The sequence below is a fragment of the Sus scrofa genome, chromosome 1, assembly GCF_000003025.6.
Source record: "Sus scrofa isolate TJ Tabasco breed Duroc chromosome 1, Sscrofa11.1, whole genome shotgun sequence".
NCBI classification, from domain to species: domain Eukaryota; kingdom Metazoa; phylum Chordata; class Mammalia; order Artiodactyla; family Suidae; genus Sus; species Sus scrofa.
In genome coordinates, this window is record NC_010443.5 from 238,558,158 (window position 1) to 238,584,770 (window position 26,613).

At 44.4% G+C, this 26,613-nt stretch overlaps 1 protein-coding gene and 1 long non-coding RNA gene across 4 annotated transcripts in view; one reads left to right on the top strand and one right to left on the bottom strand.

Moving 5' to 3' along the window:
* On the bottom strand, window positions 915-9,393 carry LOC102166243. The gene is made up of 3 exons (XR_001306523.2): window positions 9,241-9,393; window positions 3,683-3,742; window positions 915-2,106 (listed from the first exon to the last, which is right to left on the bottom strand). It is a non-coding gene; the product is annotated as an uncharacterized LOC102166243 (long non-coding RNA).
* The window catches only part of DCAF10 (DDB1 and CUL4 associated factor 10), a 65,860-nt gene continuing 48,701 nt past the window's right edge, over window positions 9,455-26,613 (top strand). Inside the window, exon 1 of one of the 3 annotated variants that reach the window (XM_021066212.1) lies at window positions 9,455-10,079. In XM_021066212.1, the coding sequence (XP_020921871.1) occupies window positions 9,535-10,079 (545 nt within the window). In that variant the 5' untranslated portion in view covers window positions 9,455-9,534. The remainder of the gene's footprint in view (window positions 10,080-26,613) is intronic. The other 2 variants (XR_002336817.1, XM_021066214.1) reach the window with 2 other exon arrangements.

Below are 26,613 nucleotides of genomic sequence, written 5' to 3' on the forward strand. Positions count from 1 at the left end.
GCCTCTTAGTTTTGGGCCTTAGTTTCTGTATCTGTCAATTGGGCATAATGATACCTGTCTTACCTACCTTACTGAGTTGTGGAGAAAAAAAATGAAATTGGATATATGAAAAAAAGCACTTTACAAATTCCAAAGCACATTACTAATATCAAAGTATTAGTTTATTACCAATTTAATTCTTAGAAATTCTTAGAAAAAAAATGAGCATCCCCAACCCCTCTGTGAAAAGGGAGAAAAATCAGTAAAGTCTAAATTCTAAGAAGCATCATTTGGTAAAATACAACTTTCATTCCCTAAATTTCACAAAATGACTAAAATATATCACATACATTTTTTTTGTTTTTGGGGTTTTTTTTTTGTTTTTTTTGCCATTTTTGCATCCACGGCATTTGGAGGTTCCCAGGCTAGGGGTCGAATCAGAGCTGCAGCTGCCAGCCTACGCCAGAGCCACAGCAATGCTGGATCCAAGCTGCGTCTGCAACCTACACCACAGCTCACGGCAACGCCAGATCCTTAACCCACTGAGCAAGGCCAGGGATCAAACCCACAACCTCATGGTTCCTAGTCGGATTCGTTAACCACTGAGCCATGACGGTAACTCCCACATACATCTTTCAAAGTAACACTTATAATCCCCTAAAGGTGAAGGGATATGTGGGTTATGTGTGGGTTGTGCTTTGACACAGGTTGTGGCCTTCCTAAGACTGCATCTAGCATTTGGCAGACCATATGGGAACTGGAACTACCAGCTACTGTTTGCCTATCCTGCTCTTGGTTGTCATTTTACATTTCACTGGGTTTTTCCTTTCCTTCCCTGCAGACAGGATTTTTGCCAATTGTATTTAAAGTGTTGTCTCACCAGGCCATTGGAATTCAGAGCCTTCTTTGTTTATGACAATGCCATTTGCAACGGAAACAGGTAAGTAGAAAAAACAGTGCTAAATCATTTGTGGATAAGATCTAGGTACCTTCTTGCTAGCATTACTTCCCACAATAGTCCAGAGTCACTGTGGAGCTAGGGAGAAGCTCAGAAGGACTGGAGTTGGCTGAGACATCCTCTGGATTCTGAGGCTGAAGTCTGAATGTAACTTTATGGTTCTGGGTATAGAATTGAAATAGTTAATAACTCTGCCTCACCTTCCTTATTTTGTGCTCAAAAACCCTGTCTTGTTTCTCTACCTATCTACCTGCCCTGGCTGGATTACTTTAAACTGGTATGGACTTCTTAGGATTCAGGTTAGGCTGCTGTCACGCAGATCCAAAGACACATTGACTTCCACAAGTTCTGTCTCCCCTGTGGTCCCATGTGAGGTGCTAAGGGGCAGTGTGGTGTCTTTTGCCGTCTGGGGTTGCCTTTGCTTACCTGCTCATGCTGGCTGGAGAAAGACGGGTACTCGTGGGCACACGTCCCGTCGCTTTATGGTCATCACGTGAACGTTACACCCATCACTTCCATTTACATCCCATTGGCTAGACCTTCACCACATCTGTCATTCAGCACATATTTTCAGAGCAACCACTACGTCAGGCACTCCTCAGAGGATATAGTGGTGAAGAGGTCAGAAAAATGCCTCGACTTTTTTTTTTTTTTCTTTTTTGGCCACACCCATGGCATATGGAGGTTCCTGGGCTAGGGATCGAATCCACCTAAAAGTAAGGGATTCTATTATTAAAGGAAGAGTGGGGAGCAGGGACTGGGAGACCATCTGTCACGGTGACTCTCCATGGCTGTACACCAGCCTGCCTCTAGCCTCATTTCCTTTAGCCCCTCTTTATGTTCTGTCCATTCAGAGTCAACGTGAGCTACATTTTACTCCCCAAAACACTCAGGTCTCATGATATCGCCCCTCTTTAACTCGGCTCATACTTTGCTCTTCCCCTAGGATGGCTTTTCTCCTATCTCTGCTTTGGGAATCAGAACTTTCTTTTTAAGTCCATCTTACTTGCCTTCACTTACGAGGGACTCTTCCTCCTCTGAACTCCCACAGCCTCCTTCATCTGTCCTTCCACAGTGGCAGACAGAGTGCTGAATGCTTAATCATTCCATAGCTGCCACAGCTTTTCCATCCTGGTAGGAAGCGACAGGTCCTGTGTTCAGATTTGATTCTGCCATAAATCATGCACGTGAACGTCAACAAAGTACTTAAATGTCTCAAGGCTTTGGTTTTCTTCCTAGTAAAATGGTATTAACACCCACTCTGCAGAGCTGGCATGAGAACTAGGTGAAGTTCTCAGAACGGCACCAGATACCAAAGTGGATTCCTTCCTTCTCTGCCTCTTACTACCCCCATGTTGCAGGTCCTTTGAGGTTAGGAAATCTCTTTTTTAACCTCCCTTTTAAAAAGTGTTAGTTCAGTACCTGATGGGCCTTAGAAAATATTTCTCAAGTTTAGTAATTCATTCAGCACATATTTTCAGAGCAACCACTATGTCAGGCACTCCTCTGAGGATACAGTGGTGAAGAGCTCAGAAAAATGCCTCGACTTTCTTTCTCCTTCCTTCCTTCCTTCCTTCCTTCCTTTCTTTTCCTTTTTTGGCTACACCCATGGCATATGGAGGTTCCTGGGGTAGGGATCGAATCCAAGCTGCAGCTGCAATCTACCACACAGCTGTGGCAGCACCAGATCCTTAACCCCCTACACCACAGCAGGAACTCCTAGACTTTGAAACATGTTCTAGAGAGGAGAAAACAGTGAACGAGTAAAGAAAATAAAAGAACGTGTTGCCTTCAGAAAGTGTTAAGTATCATGAAGAAAGTAAAATAGGGTAGCTGGTAGCAGGGGACTGAAGATGACTGTGTAAGTGAATGGGTCAGTGAGTAGATGGGTGAGCAACTTAATAAAATATGGCTGAGCCTGTCAAGGTTCTTCTGAGCTGCTCTTCTGTCCTGCCTCAGGCCAGCTCAGCAAAATGCATAAGGAACTCATCATTGGGGTGACCACCTGGCCAACAGTTGCCCCCATGGCGTGGTTGTCCGTAGTGCCCAGTACAGGGTCGACTCAAAGAACCCAGTGCTCTCTGACCAGGTAACTGCCTGTCTCCCCTGTGCCAGTTTCCCATCCCTGTGCCCACCTGCTTCTGCATACATGATGTTTGGGACTGGGGGTTACTAAGTTGCAGCTTTGTGCCAGACCTGGTACAAGAATGCACACAACTCCCCATCTAAGTTGAGCCTTACTATAATCATTTTTCCCATGAGAGTCAGAGCTGGAACTTATTGTGGGCATACAACTAGAATGTGGCAGAGTCCATTTTCTTTTCTTTTCTTTTTTTAAGGGCATGCAGAAGTTCTCAGGCTAGGGTTGAATTGGAGCTGTAGCTGTAGGCCTACCCCACAGCCACAGCAACGCTGGTTCCTTAACCCACTGAGGCCAGGGATCGAACCTGCATCCCTAGGGACCCTATGTCAGGTTCTTAACCTGCTGAGTCATAGCAGGAACTCCCAAGAGTCCATTTTCAAAGTTTACATTCTTTCTGCTATATTACACTGTTCGCATTTTGCAGTGTGAATTTAGTATATTCACTAGTTATTCCTAATGGGCCCAAACCAGTTTCTTAGGATTTCTCTTATGTCTTACTGCTGGCCCCACACCTGGGCCTGTCAGCCTCCCATTCTGAAACTGACTCTTTCCCACCAAGACTGGTTGTGAAATGGGTCTCAACCCCCCAGCCAACAGCTTACCCTCTCCTTGTTTCATCCAAAGTCAGGTCCTTTGAGTCTCAGAGGTCACATTAATTCTTCCTAGAGGATATAGACACAGTGAACATGGGTTTGTCCCCAAGCCTCCCAATCCAATGGTGAAATTCCTGATGCTCTGAGCTGGAGAAGAGAAACATCTGTTCTTTGCATTTATTCCTGAGGAATCTGTCTTTCTATCCCCCAACCTTCTCTTCTGACCCCACCCAAGTGGAGACCTTGAAAATTGTTCCCTGAGGGCCTCCATAGCCAGCCTGAGGTTAGACGGGTACCTCATACCCTTTGTCCTGCTGAGAGCCTCCTGCCTAGTTGCCGGACCTTTGCTCATTCAGAATCAGTCTCTGAGGCATTGTCTCCTAGTGACCATAGGATGTGCCGAACTATTCTTCCTATTTTTAGGTATTTAGTAACCACTTCTTCAGCAAGAGTAGTGAGTATTAGTATAGTCATTGGAATCCAATGCACTTGGATTCAGATCCCAGCTCTGCCACTCTCTAGCTGTGTGACCATGGGAGAAGTCACTTCATCTCTCTAAGCTTTAGTTTCATTGCCAGTAAAACGGGAGTGATAATAAAAATATTTCCTAGGGTTTTTATAAGAATTACATGAGATAATCACTATGAAGCATTGAGCACATTTTTAGCACATAGTAATTGCTGAAGTGTCAGCTATTAATTTTGCAAATATTGTGTCTTATTTGGGATTAAATGGGGACAAAAGATAATTATTGAGCTTCACTTTTCTTATACAAAAAGTTTTGGAGGTCCTTATGCAGTGAGAGACTGAGCCTTGGTTCTGAGGTTTTTGATGCTATGGATGTTTAGAGGAGAAAGAAGTGCTTGCAGTTGGAGTGAGCAAGATTTCCTGGCAAAGGTGGTGCTGAGCTAGAGCTCCAGATTTGAATTACATTGGTCTTAACCAAGATACTTACCTGTCCAGAAAATTTGTTCTGGCCTGACTTTGCCTCTTTAACCTTTTTTTTTTAATTTTATTTTTTTATTATTAATACGTATTTTGTTAGGGCTTATGTTCTCTTGGCTGTATTGGTATGGACAGAGATTCTGCTTCTAACTGTGTGTTTTCTCGCAGGTCTGTGTGAACTGGAGAAAGTGTGCCCTCCCTGCCTGGGAAAAGGCAGTGCTGGAGTTTACACTTGCTATTTCCCCAGCTGATGTGACATAATGGATGACCATTTCGAAAAGCTCGAGGTGCATGGCTTCAGCCAAGAAGATACCTGGGATATAGCTGCAATTTCAGCTTTTTATGCCATGTCCAACCACCCTGCTAATTTTGTCAGTCTCGTTCCCAACAAAGAATACCCAACAAAGAATTTCATTCCCAGAAATAGTAATGTCAAAGACATCGGGAGTGAACCTACTCCTTCCAAAGTATAAATGCCTGAACAGAAAGGCCAGTGTTTACATTTCCAGCACATTGCATTATTATTATTATTATTTTTTTTTTTTGTCTTTTTTGTCTTTTGTTCTTGTTGTTGTTGTTGTTGCTATTTCTTGGGCCGCTCCCGCGGCATATGGAGGTTCCCAGGCTAGGGGTTGAATCGGAGCTGTAGCCACGGGCCTACTCCAGAGCCACAGCAACGCAGGATCCGAGCTGTGTCTGCAACCTACACCACAGCTCACGGCAACGCCGGATCGTTAACCCACTGAGCAAGGGCAGGGACCGAACCCGCAACCTCATGGTTCCTAGTCGGATTCGTTAACCACTGCGCCACGACGGGAACTCCTGCATTATTATTTTTTACTGGCATATTGCATTATAAGACATCAGTCAGGAAGTAATTTTTTAAATGGTTTAGTCAGTAGATAGGGAAGAAAGTTAATAAATCTGTACCCTGCCTTCTTGATGAGATAGAGCCTAAGGAACATGTGATACCTGGACCTAGGGGGAACCTTTGCCAATTTTTTAGCTTTGTTGTGATCTGAAAGGAGTATTGGGGCAAAGGAGTTCAAAGGATGCTTTAGGCATTTCTTTTTTTTTTTTTTTTAAACTACAGTTCTCTCTTTTTATTTATTTTTATTTATTTATTTATTTATTTTTTGTCTTTTTTGCTATTTCTTGGGCCGCTCCCGCGGCATATGGAGGTTCCCAGGCTAGGGGTTGAATCGGAGCTGTAGCCACCGGCCTACGCCAGAGCCACAGCAACGCGGGATCCGAGCCGCGTCTGCAAACTACACCACAGCTCACAGCAACGCCAGATCGTTAACCCACTGAGCAAGGGCAGGGACCGAACCCACAACCTCATAGTTTCTAGTTGGATTCGTTAACCACTGCGCCACGAGGGGAACTCCTGCTTTAGGCATTTCTGATGAACTGATATCTGTGAATTTCAGCAACTGAACTTGAACATCTTTTAGCTTTTACAAATATTTTTATTTAAAAAATAGTTACATATTGTAAATCAACTGTAATTGAAAAATTTTTTAAATAAAAAATTAAAAAATAGTTACATGAAATTGCATAGACATTGATCTATATAGGCAGTAGTTTGAAATCAATTCCTTGTTAACATGATGGGGTTTTTTTTTGTTTTTTTTGTTTGTTTGTTTTTGCCATTTCTTGGGCTGCTCCCTCGGCATATGGAGGTTCCCAGGTTTGAGGTTCAATCTGAGCTGCAGCCGCTGGCCTACGTCAGAGCCACAGCAACGTGGGATCCGAGCCGTGTCTGCAACCTACACCACAGCTCACGGCAAAGCTCACGGCAACGCCGGATCCTTAACCCACTGAGCGAGACCAGAGATCGAACTGCAATCTCATGGTTCCTCGTCGGATTCGTTAACCACTGAGCCACGACAGGAACTCCAAACATGATGGTTTTTAAAGGCTCTCAAAGGCAGTAGGTAAATAGTAGTAGGAACAAAGTTGTTCTATCTTTAGTGCCATCTCCATTAACCTCCAGCAAGTTTTGCTTTTTCACTGAGAGGTTGTAAAATCATGATAATCTCAATAGAGTATGAGTCCTTATGTAGTTTATTCTTATTTTAGGTTTTAGTAAAAATTATTTGGAACAAGAGACAACTCATATTTTAAGAAGTAAAAAAAGGGAGTTCCAATCGTGGCTCAGAGGTTAATGAATCTGACTAGCAATGATGAGATTGCGGTTCGATCTCTGGCCTTGCTCCGTGGGTTAAGGATCCGGTGTTGCTGTGGCTGTGGTGCAGGCCAGCACCTACAGCTCCGATTAGACCCCTAGCCTGGGAACCTCTATATTGCCATGGAGCAGCCCTAGAAAAGGCAAAAAGACAAAACAAACAAACAAACAAAAACCAACAACAAAATCTGACATTACTAAATGACCTGTTCTCCGTGTTACAACTACCACTGCCTTAAGTTTGTGGCTGTCTTAACTTTTCAAGAATCATTTTCATTGTCTAATTGATAGAGGTATATGCCAAGGTACAAGATGTTTTTGTTCCCATTTGGCTTCTTAAGAGTCTCTAAATTGCCAGTAAATAGTTTTGGGGCTATAGTGAGTTAATTTTGAATTGTCTCAACTGTGAAATCTGATTATCTTGACACAGCACAACTCTTGTTGTAGAATGTTTTTCTGTTGGAACTGTATCTTAAATACCCTGGAAAATGTAACTATTTATTTCTTTAGGAAAATGAAACCTTTTTAAAAAAATTTTTTTCTTTTTATGGCCACACCTGTGGCATGTGGATGTTCCCAGGTTAGGGGTCGAATTAGAGCTGCAGCTGCAGACCTGTGCCACAGCCACAGAAACACTGCATCCGAGCCACATCTGTAACCTACGCTGTTGCTTAGAGCAATGCCGTATCCTTAACCCACTGCATGAGGCCAGGGATGGAACCTGTATCCTCACAGAGACAACTCCAGGTCCTTAACCACTGAGCCATGACAGGAACACCAGGAAAATGTAACCTTTTAAAGATGAGTTTTGAGAGGAGGGGGTGGGGGGCCTAGAAAAGAAAAAAGAGGAGGAAAAAATGAATTTTATTTAACTTACTGAGAAAGTTGGTAACATTGGTGAATAAATCATGGTCAAGGTTTTGTAGACAAAAAAAATTTTAGCCATTGACCATAACTTGGGAATCAAGCAGAGGGCGTTTATTAAGTAATTGTTGCAGTTAGAAGTTATAGGCCGCTAAGGGACATTATTTGTTAATTATAAAACAGACACCTATCCCTTACATGGGGAATATCTTCAAAGGAGTAGCTGCCTTGATCTCTGAACACAGGATGCTTGCTTCTTTCTCATTTTTCAGTCAGCTCATGGAAAGGAGAGCTGAGTAACTACTAACGTTACTGGTTGGAGGACTTGCTAAATGATTAGCCCTCTTTGAATCTCATTCCTTTCCTCCAGAGATCCTTCGGACTATCCTAAACAGTCATCAAATGGGAGCTTTCTATAACTCAGTTCTTGATCAATGCCTAGAAGGGTTGTCAGTTCTTCTACCTTCCTCTTTTTGTACCTCAAGCTTCCCTTTACTGAAGATCCTCCTTCCCTCCCCAACAAACACCCCAGTTCCAGTCAATCTTTTTCTGAAAACGACTTCTATGTATTTATCTTCAACATAAGTGATGAATAGCCTTGCATCTGTTATGCCCTTCATGCCTTGCTTGGCAGATATAAACAGGATTTATCCTAGGCTCCACTGCTTGTGGGGTTAAGTTGATTCAGGTCTCCAGCTTCCCTCAGTGATTCCTGGATGGACAGGTGTTCCTTCCTGCAGAGAGTAAGGCTTTGACCTTGATAAAATCTTTTTTTTTCCCCCTCAGGTTCTATTATTTATTTATTTCCTTTTTCTTTTTAAGGGTGCACCTGTGGCTTATGGAACTTCCTAGGCTAGGGACTGAATCAGAGCTGCAGCTGGCAGCCTGTGCCATAACCAGGGCAACACCCCAGATCGGAGCCTCGCCTGTGGCCTACGCTGCAGCTTGCAGCAACTCCAAATCCTTAACCCATTGAGTGAGGCTAGGGATTGAACCCCATCCTCACAGACACTATGTCAGGTTCTTAACCTGCTAAGCCACAACTGGAACACCTATTATTTTTTAAAATTTAATTTTATTGGAGTATAGTTGACTTAAAATGTTGTACTAGTCTCAGGAGTACAGAAGTCTTAACCTATTAGATCAAGTACCTGGGAGTTGGGCAGATCTCCAGAGCACTAGTAGGCCCCGTTTTTCCGGCACTGTACAGACCACGGTTTTTTGTTTTGTTTTGTTTTTTGGATAATACTCGTGGCATGTGGAAGTTCCCAGGTCAAGGACTGAACAAGCCACAACAGTGACAACACCGGATCCCTGACCCACTGAACCACCAGGGAATGCCACAAACCAGAGCTTTTTAATGTAGACGTTAACCTGAGTCCCTAGAGTCCCAGGCTCAGTAGGTAGTACACCATGGCACCTAGAGTGTGTGATTAGCACATAATATGGTCCTCTTTTCCCTTCGCTGGTCTCAGTGTAAAGCAGGGATGTTTAATAAACAGTACATAAGCATACCCGGCCTCTTAGACTGACTAGTTTGACAACCTGTCATTGACAACAGCATACTCACAGTGTCGCACGCTGTGCCCAGATCTTAACGCTACCCCCATGCAGCCCAGGCCCTGGGCATCCTCAGCTGCGCGCACACAACAGATAGTCATTCCCGATCTCCAATGGCAGGTCGGCTGCACCCGCAGTGGCCAGGTGTTCCCACTTTCTTGGTCCCCGGCGGATGACCGCCGAGGGGCGGTGCGCGTTTCCCAGCCGGCAGAGTTAGGCAGCTGCACGCCGGAAGTGGCGGCAGGAGCGGGAGCGCTGAGGTGTCGGCCGGCAGGGCAGTGGCCCGGGGCGGGGGGCGCTGGTCATGTTTCCCTTCGGGCCGGGTAGCCCCGGAGGGGACGAGGCGGCCGGGGCCAGGGCTGAGGAGCCGGCACCGCACGGGAGGCAGGGGGCAGCCGCCGGCCCGCTCCCTTCCCCTCCCGCGCCCCCTCAGCCGGGGGCTGACGCCGCCCCTCCCCCATCGCCCTGCGGGAGCCCTCCCCGCCCGTGCGCCCCCTCGCTGCTCCCAGCCGGGCGCGCTGGGGAGCTCCGGCAGCCCGGAGCTCTAGAGTCCTCAGCCGCTTCCGCCCCGGGAGAGCCGTCACCGCCCTCCCCGCCCCGCCGGCGACCCGGGCCAGACTGCCGGGCTGGACGCCGGTACAGCCTCGGCGCCGTCCTGGGGGTTCCTGGCGCCCGGCTGTTCGGGTGGCTGAGAGAGCGCAGCCTGGGCCGCGGGCTGTTCGTGGACCCGGCGCGGGACAATTTCCGCACCATGACTAACCTCTATGGTTCCATCCATCCCGCGGACTCGGTATACCTCAGCACCCGCACCCACGGGGCGGTCTTCAATCTCGAGTACTCTCCCGACGGGTAAGCGCAGCCCCTCGGAGGGTGGAGGCCCGCCTCGCCTGGCGCGGCTGCAGGTGGGCCGCTGCCCGGGTCCCGCTGGCTCGACCCGAGCTGGGGTTTGGGAGTCCGTTTAGGGCAGCCGGCCTTCGTGCCTCTGGCTCTTTGTGAAGCGCTGTATCGCTTTTGAAGGCCTCATCCAGCCCCTGGAGGTAGGTGAGCCCGTGCTGTTTGCTCACCTTCAGGACCAGAGCTCTGTGAAGGAGTGGTGCCTAAAGCCCCTCATCACATCTGTCAGAGCCAGTCCAGAACTAGGGTTTTCTGGTGTACCATAGATGCTTGGTAAACACACTTTGGATAAATGCCCATTCTTTCCCTGTCACCCTACCTAGGCTTGTTTCTTTCCTATCTAAATAAGCTTGATCAAGGCTAAGGGAGTCTGCAGACTCCCTGTACCCTGTGCCTGACTTGCCCTGGGGAGACAAGTCCGGTTTTCTTCGTTCCTTTGCTCCAGTAAGATACTAAGACGCTGCAGAGAGGTGTTTTGTGGGGCATCTGTGAAGTTCTGAGGCTAGACCGCATGCTTCTGTTAAGGGTATACAGCCTTTTTCCTGGCTAATTAGATATTCCGTGTTTGGCCTTGGTTTACTTTGAGCTATAGGGAATTTTCAAAGTGATAAATATTTTTTAAATCGTTTTGTGAGTACGTGGACAAGTTCAACAGCAAACAAAGGGGAAAAAAATTCACACATTTCCACCATGAGAGAACATAGATAATACAACCTTTACCTGATCAAGTCTTCTGGATTCCTAATCATTTCCTTCTTTGTTCATTCATTCGTTCCCTCATGCAGCAAGTATTTATTGAGCACTCACTGTGTTCCACAGGCAGAGGTGGCATTGGTGAACAAACCAGTAAAGGCACCGCTTTCCTTGGACTTGGGACCTATTGATTCAACTAGATATTAATAAACATACTAAGAAATTTTATAATATATATATTTTTTAATTGAGGTGAAAGCTTGAAAGAACCTGTTGTGGACCAGGGTGTTCAGGGTTTCCTTAAGAAAGTGACACTCAACCAAGATTAAAAAAATGAGTAGATGAGTCAAGATAGTGTTGAGGAGGGGATAGAAATATTTCAGATAGAGGAACTGGTATGTCAAAGCACCTGTGGTTGGAGGGGCAGCATGTCATGTTAGAGAAGCTGAAAGATGATAGGTTAACAAAGTAGAAAATTGTGCCTGAAGAAAGACATAAAATATGCTAATAAAGGAGCAAAGTAACAGAATCTGAAATCACTGGGCAGTTATATCCTATTCCATTTCACTGCTGCAAATCCTTTTTTTCTTTTTGTTTTTAACTCAATGAATTTTATTATATAGTTGTACAACCATCATCCCAACGGAGTTTTACAACACTGCCATCCCTGTCTCGCGACCCATCCCTGCCCCCACAACCTGTCTCCTTTGGTAACCATAAGGTTTTCAAAGTCTGTGAGTCAGTTTCTGTTGTGCAAAGAAGTTCATTGTATCCTATATTTAGATTCCACATATAAGTGATAGCATGTGACATTTGTGTCTCACTAACTTCACTTAGCATGATGATTTCTAGGTCCATCCGTGTTACTGCAAATGCCAGTATTTCATTTCCTTTTTATGGCTGAGTCATATTGCATTGTGTATATGTACCACAACTTCTTTATCCTCTCCTCTCTCCGTGGACATTTAATTTTAAGTTGCTTTCATGTATTGGCTATTGTATATAGTGCTGCAGTGAACATTGAAGTACATGTATCTTTTCAAGTCATGGTTTTCTCTGGATAGATGCCCAGGAGTGGGATTGTGGGAGCAAATGGTAATTCTCTATTTTTAGTTTTTGAGGAATCTCCTTACTGTTTTCCGTAGTGGTTGCACTAGTTTACATTCCCACCAATGGTGTGAGAGGGTTCCCTTTTCTCTATACCCTCTCCAGCAATTATTGTTTGCAGGCTTTTTGATGATGGCCATTCTGGCTAGTGTAAGGTAGTACCTCACAGTAGTTTTGATTTGCAGTTCTCTAGTAATTAGTGATATTGAACATCTTTTCTTGTGTTTTTTGGCCATCTGTCTGCCTTCTTTGGAGAATTGTCTGTTTAGATCTTCTTGCCCATTTTTTTGATGGGGTTGTTTGGGTTTTTTTTGGTATTGAGCTGCGGGAGGAGTTTATAAATTTTGGAGATTAATCCCTTGTCAGTCTCTTCATTTGCAAATATCTTCTCTCATTCTGTGGGTTGTCTTTTCGTTTTGTTTAGGGTTGCCTTTGCAATGCAAAAACTTTTTATTTTTCTTTTTAGGGCTGCACCTGTGGCATATGGAAGTTCCAGGCTAGGGATCAAATTGCAGCTACAGCTGCCAGCCTATGCCACAGCCATAGCAACTCAGGATCCAAGACGTGTCTGTGACCTATACCACAGCTCACAGCAATGCTGGATCCTTAACCCACTGAGTGAGGCCAAGGATCGAACCCACATCCTCATGGATCCTAGTCAGGTTTGTTAACGGCTGAGCCACGAAGGAAACTCCACAAAAACTTTTAAATTTAATTAATTCGGTCCCATCTGTTTATTTTTGTTTTTATTGTCATTACTCTAGGAGGTGAATCTGAGAAGATGCTGCTGCGGTTTAGATCAGAGAGTGTTCGGCCTATGTTTAAGAGTTTTATTGTATCTATTCTTATATTTAGGTCTTTAATCCATTTTGAGTTTATTTTTGTGTTTGGGAGCATTCTAATTTCATTCTTTTACGTGTAGCTGTCCAGATTTCCCAGCACCATTTGTTGAAGGGACTGTCTTTTCCCCATTGTGTATTCTTGCCTCCTTGTCGTAGATTAGTTGACCGTGGGTAGGTGCATGGTTTTAATTCTGGGCTTTCTATCCTGTTCCACTGATCTGCATTTCTGTTTTTGTGCCAGTACCATGATGTTTAAATGACTAGCTTTGTAGAATAGTCTAAAGTCAGGGAGCCTGATTCCTCCAGCTCCATTTTGTTTCTTTCTCAGGATGGCTTTGGCTATTCTGGGTCTTTCATGCTTCCAAAAAAACTTGAAAATATTTTGTTCTAGTTTTGTGGAAAAATGCCATTGGTAATTCGATAGAGATTACATTGAATCTGTAGATTGCCATTTGACAATATTGATTCTTGCAATCCAAGAGCATGGTATTTTTTAAAATTACTTAATGCATTTTATTATATTTATAGGTGTACAACAATCATCACAACCAAATTTTACAGCATTTCTATCACAAACCCTCAGCCCATCCCTCCTACCCCCCCAACCTGTCTCCTTTGGAAACCATAAGTTTTTCAAAGTCTGTGAGTCAGTATCCGTTCTGCAAAGAAGTTCGTTGTGTCCTTTTTTTTTAGATTCCACATGTAAGTGATAGCATTTGATGTTAGTGTCTCATTGTCTGACTAACTTCACTTAGCATGATAATTTCTAGGTCCATCCATGTTGCTGTAAATGCCGTTATTTCTTTCTTTTTAATGGCTGAGTAATATTCCATTGTGTATATGTACCATATTTTCTTTATCCACTATTCTGTCAGTGGACATTTAGGTTGTTTCTATGTCTTGGCTATTGTATATAGGAAGAGCATGGCATATTTTTCCATGTGTTTCAGCTTTGATTTCTTACATCAGCATCTTATAGTTTTCAGAGTACAGGTGTTTTATCTCTTTAGATAGGTTTATTCCTAGGTGTTTTATTCTTTTCGATGTGATGGTAAATGGGATTGTCTTTTTCTGATCTTTCATTCTTAGTATATATAGAAGTGCGTTGATTTCTGTGTATTAATTTTGTAACCTGCAACTTTACCAAATTCATTGATGAGCCCTAACAGTTTTCTTGTAGCATCTTTAGGATTTTTTTCTAGGTATAATATCATGTCATCTGCAAACAGAAATAGTTTTACTTCTTCCTTTCCAATTTGGATTCCTTTTCTTTTTCGTCCATGATTGCCATGGCTAGGACTTCCAAAGCCGTATTGAATAGTAGTGGCAAGAGCAGACATCCTTGTCTTATTCCTGATCTTAGCGGGAATTCTTTCAGCTTTTCACTGTTAAGAATGATGTTAGCTGTGGGTTTGTCACATATGGCATTTATTATGTTGAGGTAGGTTCCCTCTATGCCCACTTTCTGGAGAGTTGTTTTTGTTTTTCTGTCTTTTTTTGCTATTTCTTGGGCCACTCCTGCGGCATATGGAGGTTCCCAGGCTAGGGGTCTAATTGGAGCTGTAGCTGCTGGCCTATGCCAGAGCCACAGCAATGCTGGAGAGTTTTTATCGGAATTGGGATTTGGTCAAAAGCTTTTTCTGCATCTGTTGAGAGGATCATATGGTTTTATTCTGCAATTTGTAATGTGTTGTGTCACACTGATTGATTTGTGGATATTGAAAAATCCTTGCATCCCTGAAATTAATTCCACTTGATCATGGTGTACAATCCAGTGCATTGTTGGATTCTGTTTGCTAGCATCTTGTGAGAATTTTTGCATCTGTGTTCATAAGTGATATTAGCCTGTAATTTTCTTTCTTTCTTTTTTCTTTTCTTTTCATTTTTGTTTGTTTTGTATCTTTGTCTGGTTTTTGCATCAGGATGATGGTGGCCTCATAGAATGAGTTTGGAAGTGTGTCTTCCTCTGCAGTTTTTGGGAATAGTTTCAGAAGAATAGGTATTATCTCTTCTCTAAATATTCGCCTGTGAAGCCATCTTGTCCTGGACTTTTGTTTGTTGCAAGCTTTTTAGTCACATTTTCAGTTTCAGTACTTGTGATTGGTCCATTCATCTTTCTTCTTTTGTCTTGGTTTAATCTTGGGGATTGTACTTTTCTAAGTATTTGTGCATTTCTTCTAAGTTGTCCATTTTATTGGCATATAATTGCTCGTAGTAGTCTCTTATGATCCTTTGTATTTCTGTGATGTGTATTGTAACTTCTCCTTTTTCATTTCTAATTTTATTGACTTGAGTCCTCTTTTTTTTCCTTAATGAATCCTGCTGAGGATTTGTTGATCTTTTCAAAAACCAGCTTTTTAGTTTCATTGCTCTTTTCTGTGGCTTTCTTCATTTCTATTTCATTTATTTCTGTTCTGATATTTATGATTTCTTTCCTTCTGCTAATGTTGGGTTTTGTCTGTTCTTCTTTCTCTACTTGCTTGAGATGTAAAGTTAGGTTGTTTATTTGAGATTTTCCTTATTTCCTGAGGTAGGCTTGCATAGCCATAAACTTCCCTCTTAGAACTGCTTTTGTTGCATCCCATTAGTTTTGGATTGTTGTGTCTTTGTTATTTGTTTCTAAGTATTTTTTAGTTTCCTCTATGATTTCTATATATTTATAATTGTTATATCTTCTTGGATTGATCCTTTGATCATTATGTAATGTCCTTCTTTGTCTCTTATAATATTCTTTATTTTTAAGGTCTATTTTGTCTGAAATGAGTATTGCTTCTCCAGCTTTCTTGTGATTCCTATTTGCATGGAATACTTTCTTCCATCCTCTCACTTTGTATTCATATGTGTCCCTAGAAATGGGTGGGTCTCTCGAAGACAGCATGTATATGGTTCTTGTTTTTGTATCATTCAACCAGTCTTTGTCTTTTGGTTGGGGCATTTAGTCCATGTACATTTAAGGTAGTTATTGATATGTATGTTCTTATTGCCATTTTATTAACTGTTTTGGATTTGTTTTTGTTGGTCTTTTTTCTTCCCTTCTTCTCTTGTTCTCTCTTCTTGTGGTTTGATGACTATCTTTAGTGTTGTACTTGAGTTGATTTTTCTTGTATGTGTGATAGATTTTTGGCTTGCAGTTACCCCAGAGTTTTGATATATATGAAATTGTTTCAAGTTGTTGGTCTCTTAATTGCAAGTGTATCTCCAGTGTCCTGCATTTTGTACCCTTTTCTCCTCATGATTTCTGATTTTGGTAGCACATTTGTGCATGGATGATTTCCTACCTTTACTATATGTATGCCTTTATTGATGATTCTTATCATTTGTAGTATTTTTGTTTCTAGTTGTGGCCTTTTCTTTTCTGCCTAGAGAAGTTCCTTTAGTATTTGTGGTAAAGCTGGTTTAGTGTTGCTGAATTCTCTTAGCTTTTGTTTGTCTGTAAAGCTTTTGATTTCTCCTTCAAATCTGAATGAGAGCCTTGCTGGGTAGAGTAATCTTGGTTGGAGGCTTTTTTCTTTCATCACACGCATATTGTGCCTGCAGTTTCTGCTGAAAATTCTGCTGGTAACCTTATTTGGTTTCCCTTGTATATTATTTGTTCTTTTCCCTAGCTGCTTTCAATATTTTCTCTTTGTCTTTAATTTTGATCAGTTTGATTAATATTTGTCTTGGTGTGTTCCTCCTTGGGTTTATTTTATATGGTACTCGTTGTGCTTCCTGGATTTGAGTGAGTGGTTCCTTTCCCGTGTTAGGGAAGTTTTCGGCTATTATCTCTTTGAATATTTTTTCTGTCCCTTTCTCTCTCTCTTCACCTTCTAGCAGCCCTATAATACACATGTTGGTGCTTTTAATGTTGCCCCAGAGTTCTCTTAGACCATCTTTGTTTCTTTTCAATCTTTTTTCTATTTTCTGTTCCACATTAAGGCATTTCCACTAGTCTGCCCTCCACCTTGCTTATTCATTCTTCTGCCTCCTATATTCTGCTGTTGGTTGCTTCTAATGATTTTTTTTTATATCAGTTTTTGTATTTTGCATCTCTGCTTGCTTAAGTTTTAAATCTTGTATTTTTTTGCTCAGTGTTTGCTGTAAATTATCAATCTTTGCCTCCAGTTTGTTTCCAATGTCTTGCATCATTTTGATTAACCCTGATAATCAGCTTTATCAGGGTTCCCTCATATGTTATTTATTTTTTTTCCTTAGCTACTTTCAGTATTTTCTTTTTGTCTTTAATTTGGTCAGTTTGATTAATACGTGTCTTGGGCTGTTCCTCCCTGGGTTTATTTTGTTTCATTGTATTTTTAATTTTTTAAGATTTTTAATTTTTCCATTATAGTTGATTTACAATGTTCTGTCAGTTTCTGCTGTATAGCAGAGTGACCCAGTCATATATATACATATATGTACATTTTTTTTCCTTAAATTATCCTCCATCATGTTCCATCACAAGTGGCTAGATATAGTTCCTTGTGCTATACAGCAGGATCTCATTGCTTATCCACTCCCAAAGCAATAATTTGCATCTACTAACCCCTAACTCCCAGTCTATCCCACTCCCTCCTCCTCCCCCTTGGCAACCACAAGTCTGTTCTCCAAGTCCATGAGTTTGTTTCTTTTCTGTAAATAGGTTCATTTGTGCCATATATTAGATTCTAGATACAGATGATATCATATGATATTTGTCTTTCTCTTTCTGACTTATTTCACTTAGTATGAGAGTTTCTAGTTCCATCCATGTTGCTGCAAATGGCATTATTTTATTCTTTTTTATGGCTGAGTATAGTAGGACTCACGTATAGAAAGACAGGACACTGAGGCCTTTGCCAGGAAGCAGTGTTTATTCATGCTGGCACAGGCTTAGCGGATTTGTATCCAGAGGCTGAGCCCCTAATGCAGCGGGGTGTTGCTTATACATCCCCATTAGGTTTCCTGCTACATCTTGGTCCCTTTGTCCCCCTTATAAGGTAACAAGCATTCTGTAACTTCTGAGTGGATAGGTCATGTTACACAGATATGCCTGTGCACATGGATACCAGTTATGTTATACTGTCACAGAACTGCAGATGTGCACATAGATGCTGATGGTGCACATTGCCTTCCCTTTGTTCTGAGACACCCTCTCCCCCTCCCCACTACATTGCCCCCTTTGATGTTCTGATCCCTCTCTCAGGGTTAAAGAGCATCATCTTGGGCTAGGGGTTTATATTTCCATAGCATCATCACATGCATGATGCCATTTTCCTTTTGACCATGGTCTCAATGAGGCTAGAGACAGATCTTATAACTAGGGGAGCCAGACAGGGTAATATCAAACAGCCTCCCAAGTTCAGGAGCATGATACCTATGAGGGTTTTGAATCCCCCAAAGGTTGAAAACCATCCCCCGAATAGCTTTCTGGGGTTTCAGCCTTTCCAAGTCTGTATGGGGACATGAGCCACTTTTCTGATGTTTGTGGCTATGTTAGTCATGGCCTGGCCATTGTCATCTATCTGGAGGCAGCAGTCGGATTGATTAAATTTTCCGCATACCCCTCCTTCTTCTGCTAATAGGTAATCTAAGGCTAGGCAGTTCTGGTAAATAGCTGAGCACATCTACTATTGTTGTTTTGCCACGAGTTCTAGGGCTTCGGCTGTTTGGTTAGTAATAATTTCCAGTACCACCTGTAACCTGATGATTTGATTAAGCATATATATATAGGGATTTGTTAGCCCCAACTCCCATCTTGTGCCCAAGTGGCTGGACCATATGTCTCAATAATCCTCTGGGGTGGCCACTCATTTTCCCCTCATCTTTGTTGTCTTCCTGTCACAGGGCTCCTTCTGGTTCTAACCTTTAGGCTCTGATAAAGGAGAGTCCCTAATTTTTCTTCCTCCTGGTTAGGTAGGAGGAAGAATCCTGGTTGGATTATTCTGATGGTGCAGCTCCCTTTCTATCGAGCAGGGAGTTGTGGATATGCTCTTTTACCACATATCCAAAACAGTCCATCAGGTGCCCTCCAGTGTTCGGGGTTGCTAAGAGTAAGGTTGTCCCAGTGTTTACTTATTTCACGTATGCAATGGAATGATTGGCCTCCTCAGTTTGTGTAGTACAGTTGACTATGACTTGATAGGGAGAGGATTGGCACTGGAAGGTGTTAACCATGGATGCCAGGGCCCAATGCCAGGTAGAAATGTTTGGCTACCCCTCAAAGCTGGTAGAGTTCCAAGAAAGCCTTCTTTTGCCTGGAGTTTCTCCTACCCATTGTGTGTAACCGGGTCCTGTCCTACCAATGCATTTTTCTCCAATTACCTCTGAGGCCAAGACCCAACTTTGGCACCAATTGTTTTCTCTCTCTGTTATGGAATGATTCCATTGAAGTAAGTGGAGTGCATTTAGGCTGGTCCCCTTCCAAGGCCATTCTTCACTCATAAGGGTCCCTCCACAGACCCAACAATCAGTGACATTGAATTCATGGGCAATCCTTTCAGCTAGGTCAGTGAAAAGATTCGTCCCTAGGTAGGGAAGTCCACGTCTGGACCCAGGTCCTTCCTGAGTTGGTCATAGACTAGGCTGGACCCCGATTGCAGGGGCCTTGGGCCTGCCTATTGTTTTATCTTTTGTATAGTTTTTGTATATCTGTGACTAGCTGGGCCTGGGCCTGGTCCTGAACTTCCCCTCCATCAGACATGCCTCAGTGTCCGCTATATGTCCAACAGGCCCAAGCCCCTATTCCCCTTCTCTTTGGTCCCTGGCAAGTGTGCCCCTCCAGGTATTTTGTTTTTATCCATCCCATCCAATAACTTTTACCATTGTATATGCAAAGGGTGGGGGTGGTACCTCGATAACAAGCAGGTGGTTGGTAGGAATTGGAGGTGAGGGACAATCCAACCTTCCCTTGATACGAAATCTTCCCCATACACTTATCAGAAGGGGTGGAATTTGAGTCTACAAGAGGGGCAAAAGAGGCTCAGACCAGAAGCAACCAATAACAACAAAATATCCTACACAGAAGAGGAAGCAGAGTGCAAGCAGGGACCTTTTGCCACATTTCCAATTGGCCGGAGCAGTTTCCACCAGCCTATTGCAAAGATTAGGACAATGACCACAATAACAGACAGGTACAAGGGATGGCAGTACATCACAGTAAAGGGACTGAAATGAGGAATGGATACAGTCTATTTATCCTCTCTGGTGGCTGACTCCTCAAGCTCCTGCCATGTGTAGACAGTCAGCTTCTAGAGTGACTAGAGCAGGGCTGTCATCCTCATGGGTTTCTAAGCTGCAGCTTGTTTCTTTCAGATGGTCAGCTTGAACAGTGTTGAGGGATCAGCGATGCACTCCATCTCGAGATGCTGGTTTTGCTCTGCTGTGGTGGGTCCAAGGAGCCACTTCTGCCACCTTTACTGAAGTAGGGGTGGATAAAATGACAGTACATGGGCCCCTCCAAAGAGGTTTTAATGCTGGACATTGAACTCTTTTACCCATATAGCAGCATCCCCTGGTTTGAAGGGCTGGGTGTCTGTGGTTAGGCTTACAGGTAATCGTTCCCTAACCCACTGATGGAGGGTGGCCAGGGTGGAACCTAGTGCCTGCATCTGTTGCCTCAGGGTAAGGTTCCCTAGTTCCTTTAAGTCCCCCCTTATACCCTTAATGAGAGGAGGGGGCGCCCATAGCAGATTTCATCAGGGGAAAACCCAGTCTGCTTAGTAGGGCTGGACCTAATTTTTAGCAAGGCTACTGGCATGAGCTGGTCCCAATGCAAGTGTGTCTCCTGGCACAGTTTGCTTAATTGTAATTTTAGAGTCCGATTCATCTGTCTCACCTTTCCGGAGCTCTGGGGCCGATAGGCTGTGTGCAACTTCCAGGTGATTTTTAATCCCTTTGCCACCAGTTGCACTACCTCCACCACAAATGCTGGCCCATTGTCCAATCCAGTGGTGATTGGAATCACAAACCAGGGAATGATTTCCTTTAGGAGGAATCAGGCCACCTCATGTGCCTTCTCTGTGCGAGTTGGGAAGGCGTCTATCCAACCTGAGAATGTACACACAAAGACTAACAGATACTTAAAGCCTCGGACTCAGGGAAGCTCAGTGAAATCCACAATTGTATTTTCGAATGGGGCCCCTCCAACACTCTGTATTCCATGGGTGGCCCTAGGCCCCTGACGCGGGTTATTCCGGGCACACGTTTCACACTGCTCGCGTATTACCTGGGCTGTGCTGGCAAGCCGAGGTATGTAGAAGTGTGGGCCCAGTGTGGTCTCGAGAGCCATTTGGCCAGTGTGAGTCTCCTGATGCAATTGTTTGACAAAGGCTGGGGCTTGGGTCTCAAGAATTGCAATTCAGCCGTCTTCAAATTTCCAGCATTCACCTGGGAGGTAGTTTCCAGTCTCAGTTTGGAACCAGGTGTTTTCATAATGTGAGTAATCTGGATCCCATTCTGCCAATGGACTAGGGAGCAGTGCGGCTATCAGAGCCGCTGAATTCTTTCGTCCCTTTGGAGGCTGTGAGATTTGCTTCTTGGTCTGCTTTACGGTTTCCCCAAGCAACTGTGGTGGTCCCTCTTTGATGTCCCCGACAGTGTATGACTGCCACCTTTTTAGGGGCCCATACAGTGTCTAAGAGGTCAAGGATCTCTTTGCCATACTTTATATCCTTCCCTCCTGAGTCGATTAGCCTCTTTTCTTTATATAGAGACCCATGTACATGGAGGGTGGTGAAGGCGTATTTGCAGTCGGTGTATATATTGACATGTATCCCTGCTGCCAGTCAGAGAGCTCAGTGTGATGAGTTCTGCCTTTTGCATGGAAGTCCCTTTTGGCAGAACTTTTGCTTCAGTGGTGGAATGTAGGGTCACCATGGAATACCCAGCAAGGCGTTCTCCCTCTTTTACAAAGCTACTACCATCAGTGAAATATTCAGCATCTGAGTCTTCAAGGGGCTGGTCTGTTAAATTTGGTCGGCTGGAAAATACCTCATCCGTGACTTCAATACAGTCATGATCTGGCTGCCCTGGCCCAACAAGTAGTAGGGTTGCAGGTTTAAGGTCCTCACCACCTCCAGGTGAATGCACGGATTTTCACATAACATTCCCTGATATTTGACCATCTGGGTGTTAGTTAGCTAGTATTGTCCCTTCTCCATTAATGTCGGCACTGAATGTGACACTTAGACTGTTAGTTCTTGTTCCATAGTCAATTTATCAGTTTCCGACACTAAGAGTGCTGTGGCTGCAAGTGCCCGCAGGCAGGGTGGCCATCCTTGGGCAATGGAGTCAAGTTGCTTGGAAAGATATGCCACTGGATGATGCCATGACCCCAGCATTTGAGTTAAGACCTCTACTGCCACCCCAGTGTGCTTGTGCACGTACAAGAAAAAGGGCTTAGAGATTCCTGACAGTCCCAAGCCAGGTGTGTTGGAGAGGGATCACTTGATCTCTTTAAAAGCCTTTTGTTGCACTTATTCCCACAACAGAGGTTCCCACTACACCCCCTTTGTGGCCTCATAAAGGGGTTTCGCTAAAGTGGATAAGTTGGGTACCCAGATCCTGCAGAAACCTACAGCCCTGAGAAATTCTCAAACCTTACGTCGGGTGGAGGGAACTGGGATTGAGCAGACAGCCTGCTTTCTCTCTGGGCCAAGTTGACGTCCCTGGGATAGGTGAAAGCCAAGGTATTTAACTTTTCCTTGACAGATCTAGGCCTTTTTCCTTGAAACCTTGTAGCCAGCCTCCCATAAAGCGAGAAGCAGACGTGTCCCTTCCATACAACTTTCCTTTGTCTGCCAGGTAGCAAATTGTCTACATACTGGAGCACCATACAGCCATACTGGCCTGCTGGGAAGGCCTTTAAGTCAGAGGCTAATGCAGTACCCAAGATGGGTTGGAGAGTTCTTGAATCCTTGAGGAAACCTGGTCCAGGTCAGCTGACCTTTGTCACCATCCTCCAGATTCTGCCATTGGAAGGCAAAAATTGGTTAACTCTAAGGAGCCAGGCAGATGCAGAAGAAGGCATCTTTGAGGTCCACACATGTAAAGAAGGCAGCTTTGGTGGGGATAAGGCCCAAGAGAGTGTAGGGATTAGGGATGACTGGGTGCAGGGTCATGTGGCTTGGTTTACTTACCGCTCACAGGTCTTGAACTGGCTGGTAGTCGTCTGTCCCTGGTTTTTGAACCAGCAGGAGAGGCGTGTTCCAAGATGACAGGTAGGGTCGGAGGATCCCATATTTTAGAAGTCTCTCCAGATGTTTCTGAGTCCCTATTTGTGCTCCATGGGGAATAAAATATTGTTTCTGGCAGGCAGGCTCAACCCCTCGTTTTAGTTCTACTACTATTGGGGGTATGTTCCGGGAGTCCAAGGGGCCTGTCTTCAGCCTATCCCAGGTAGCTTAAAAGGAAGCTCGGGTCTTGGCCATGGCCTCCCTGCAAGACCATAGAGGCGCCATTCTTCTCCTCAGGGGACTGTGAGAGTCATAATATTTGCCCCTGGCTTCCCTAGAGTCAAGGCCGTTTGGCCATGGGAGGTGAAAGTTATCTGGGTCTGTAGCTTTCCCAATAAGTCCTGACCTATCAAAGCCACAGGGCAGTCAGGGAGGTATAGGGATTTGTGTATAACTTCATGGCCACCCAGATTGCACATCAAGGTAGTAAAAAAAAAGGGCGATGATGGAGTTCCCGTTGTGGCGCAGTGGTTAACGAATCCAACTAGGAACCATGAGGTTGCAGGTTCGATCCCTGGCCTTGCTCAGTGGGTTAAGGATCCGACATTGCCGTGAGCTGTGGTGTAGGTCGCAGACGCAGCTCGGATCCCACATTGCTGTGGCTCTGGTGTGGGCTGGTGACTACAGCTCTGATTCAACCCCTAGCCTGGGAAGCTCCATATGCCACAGGAACGGCCCTCAAAAAAGCAAAAAGACCAAAGAAAAGGGGGCGGGGCGACAGATTTGGTCACCAGTGGCTCCCACAATAGTGATTTGTCTCCACGAGAGGGGGCCCACGGGTTGAGTCACCACAGAATGTTCTGCCCTGGTATCCACCATGAAGTCAATGGGCCGGCCCCCTCTGGTCATTTGGATCATGGGTTCCTGGGGGCCTAATAGAATGGCCCTAGTCTTCCTCATGGTTTCCCATAGCAGCCAGACCCATAAAGTCACTCTTGGGGGCCTCAATGGTTGCTGCACTGGTTGGTACTGTCCCTGAATCACCTTGCCTTTCCCTCTCCGTCCGGAAGTTGGATAATAATTCTCTTACCACTGGGGGCATTCATTCTTCCAGTGGCCTTCTTGATGGCAGTGAGCACATTGGTTTTCGCCCCAGTCTCATCTCGGTGTGAGGTGGTCCTCCCGTCGGCTTCTTCCTTGACCTCGGCCCCTTCCTTCATGCCATTTAAAAGAGCTTCTTCTGAAATTTCTGAGTGTCATTAGGGTCCCAGGGAGGATTTTTCTCAGGGAAATGGCTCTGGGTGTAAGCCTGTGTATTTATTATTTCAGCCGGGACGTGTTCTTCTAGCCATCTTAAAGCCGCCTGAGTAATTTGGTGCCATTATTCAGTGTTAAACAGAGTCAGGAGAAGCTGATGGCAATCAGTCCAGGTAGGCTTGTGGGTTTGAATGATGGACTGCATTAGATCCATCGTAGCCTGGGGCTTCTCAGTGTAGGAGGGAGTATGATTTTTCCAACTGAGAAGGTCAGTGGTGGTGAAGGGTTGGTACACAAACACATTGGCCTCTTCAAATTTGACCCTCTTGATCAAAATAGAGAGGCCCTCTGGTCTCCCTCAGTGGCATCTGTAGGGCCCCCTGGCACCATGGTGGAGAGGGCTATCCCTGCTGGCCCGACTTCTCAGTTGCCTTCCAGCCAGAGTATACAGGATTAGCACTGGAGGCTTGGGAGAGGTCGTGACTGGTGATGTCATGGGTAAGTCAGGGGAGGGGCTCCTCTTGGGGGAGGCAGCCACCTCTGGTATGGCCCCCAATGCTGGAAGTGTAGGCGACAGTGGAGGGTACAGTGGTGCATAAGGTAGAGAAATTTCCTCTGGTTCTCAGATAAAATGGGCTTCTTGGATTCTGGTCAGCATTTCAGTATTTTGAGGGGGCTGTTATTCGAGCCATCATAATTTTATAGTTTTCTTCCTGACAGGCTTTTAGCCAAGGTGGCTGAGAAAGGACCAAGTCTTGCCATCAGTCAATGTAAGGGAATTGGTCTGGGTGTCCTGGGTCACCTGTGATGACTCTAAATACTTTGTTAACTAGTTCTTTATCTAGTGACCCCTTGGGAGGCCCACCCACCCTGAACAAAGGCCAATCTATCTCACAGAACATCTGGAGTTTTCTGGGAGTCAACTTAATACCATAATCTCCTAAATATCCCTTCTTGAAATTTTTTATCATACACTCTAAGGCGGTATGTTTACTCTGTTTGCCACCCATTTCCTCCCCCTAAAAGACAACAGTCACACACAAGGAAGGGAAAGGGAAGCAGTAATCAATCGCTTTGTCTGTCTCCAGCCACTCTCCTGGGGCAAATATTTCAGGCACCTCTTATATTTCAGGCACCTCTTAGCATTGGTGGGACTGTATAAACCCCAGTGTCAGGACATCTCCAAAGAGAGCCACCATAAGGTGTATGAGGATCACCATGGATCGGGACTCAACACTCGCTTCAGCCCATCTGGTTGAGTTGGAACTCTCCCGTCCTCTCTCTCATTCACTTACATTCATACAACCTCTCCAATCCTCCTCCCAGTGCCTTAGAGTCGCAGTTTTGTCTCATGTGAGACTACTCGGGCAATTCTGGGAGGTGATCAGGTTCCCCTTCTGCCTCTTAGGGGCAGGCTTACCAAATTGAACCCAGGTTCTTTTTTTTTTCTGTCTTTTTGCTATTTCTTGGGCCCCTCCTGCGGCATATGGAGGTTCCCAGGCTAGGGGTCTAATCGGAGCTGTAGCCACTGACCTACGCCAGAGCCACAGCAACGCGGGATCCGAGCCGCGTCTGCAACCTACACCACAGCTCACGGCAACGCCGGATCGTTAACCCACTGAGCAAGGGCAGGGATCGAACCCGCAACCTCATGGTTCCTAGTCGGATTCGTTAACCACTGCGCCACGACGGGAACTCCTGAACCCAGGTTCTTACCAGTCTGACAGGATGCGCTCCCTTTGCTGGTTCCTGGGCCTCACTGGATTCTGTTGTGCTCTCAGGGTCCTTGCCTTGGCATGCCGGGAGGACTAGTCCCCTACGGATCAATTGGTCTGCTGGCCCATTTTTCAGTTGGATTTTTTGTATTTTTACGGTTGAGTTGTATGAGTTCTTTGTATATTTTAGAGATTAAGCCCTTGTCAGTTGCATCATTTGAAATTATTTTCTCTCATTCCATACATTGTCTTTTTTTCTTTTTATGGTTTCCTTTGCTGTGCAAAAAGCTTGTCAGTTTGATTAGGTGCCGTCTATTTTGTTTTTTTTTTTTAATTTTTTTTTTCTGTTGCCTTGGGTTTGTAAGGCATTTGTAAAGTTGTTGTCAGAGAATGTTTTGCCTATGTTATTTTCTAGGAGTTTTATGGTGTCTTGTCTTATATTTAAGTCTTTAAGCCATTTTGAATTTACTTTTGTGCATGGTGTGAGAGTCTGTCCCAGTTTCATTGGTTTACATGCGGCTGTCCAGTTTTCCCAGCACCACTTCCTGAAGAGACTGTCTTTTTCCCATTTTATATTCTTGCCTCTTTTGTAGAAAATTAATTGACCATAGGTGTCTGGATTTATTTCTGGGTTCTCTATTCTGTTCCATTGGTCTATATGTGTGTTTTTGTACCAGTACCACACTGTCGTAATGACTGTAGCTTTGTAATATTGTCTGAAGTCTGAGAGAGTTATGCCTCCTGC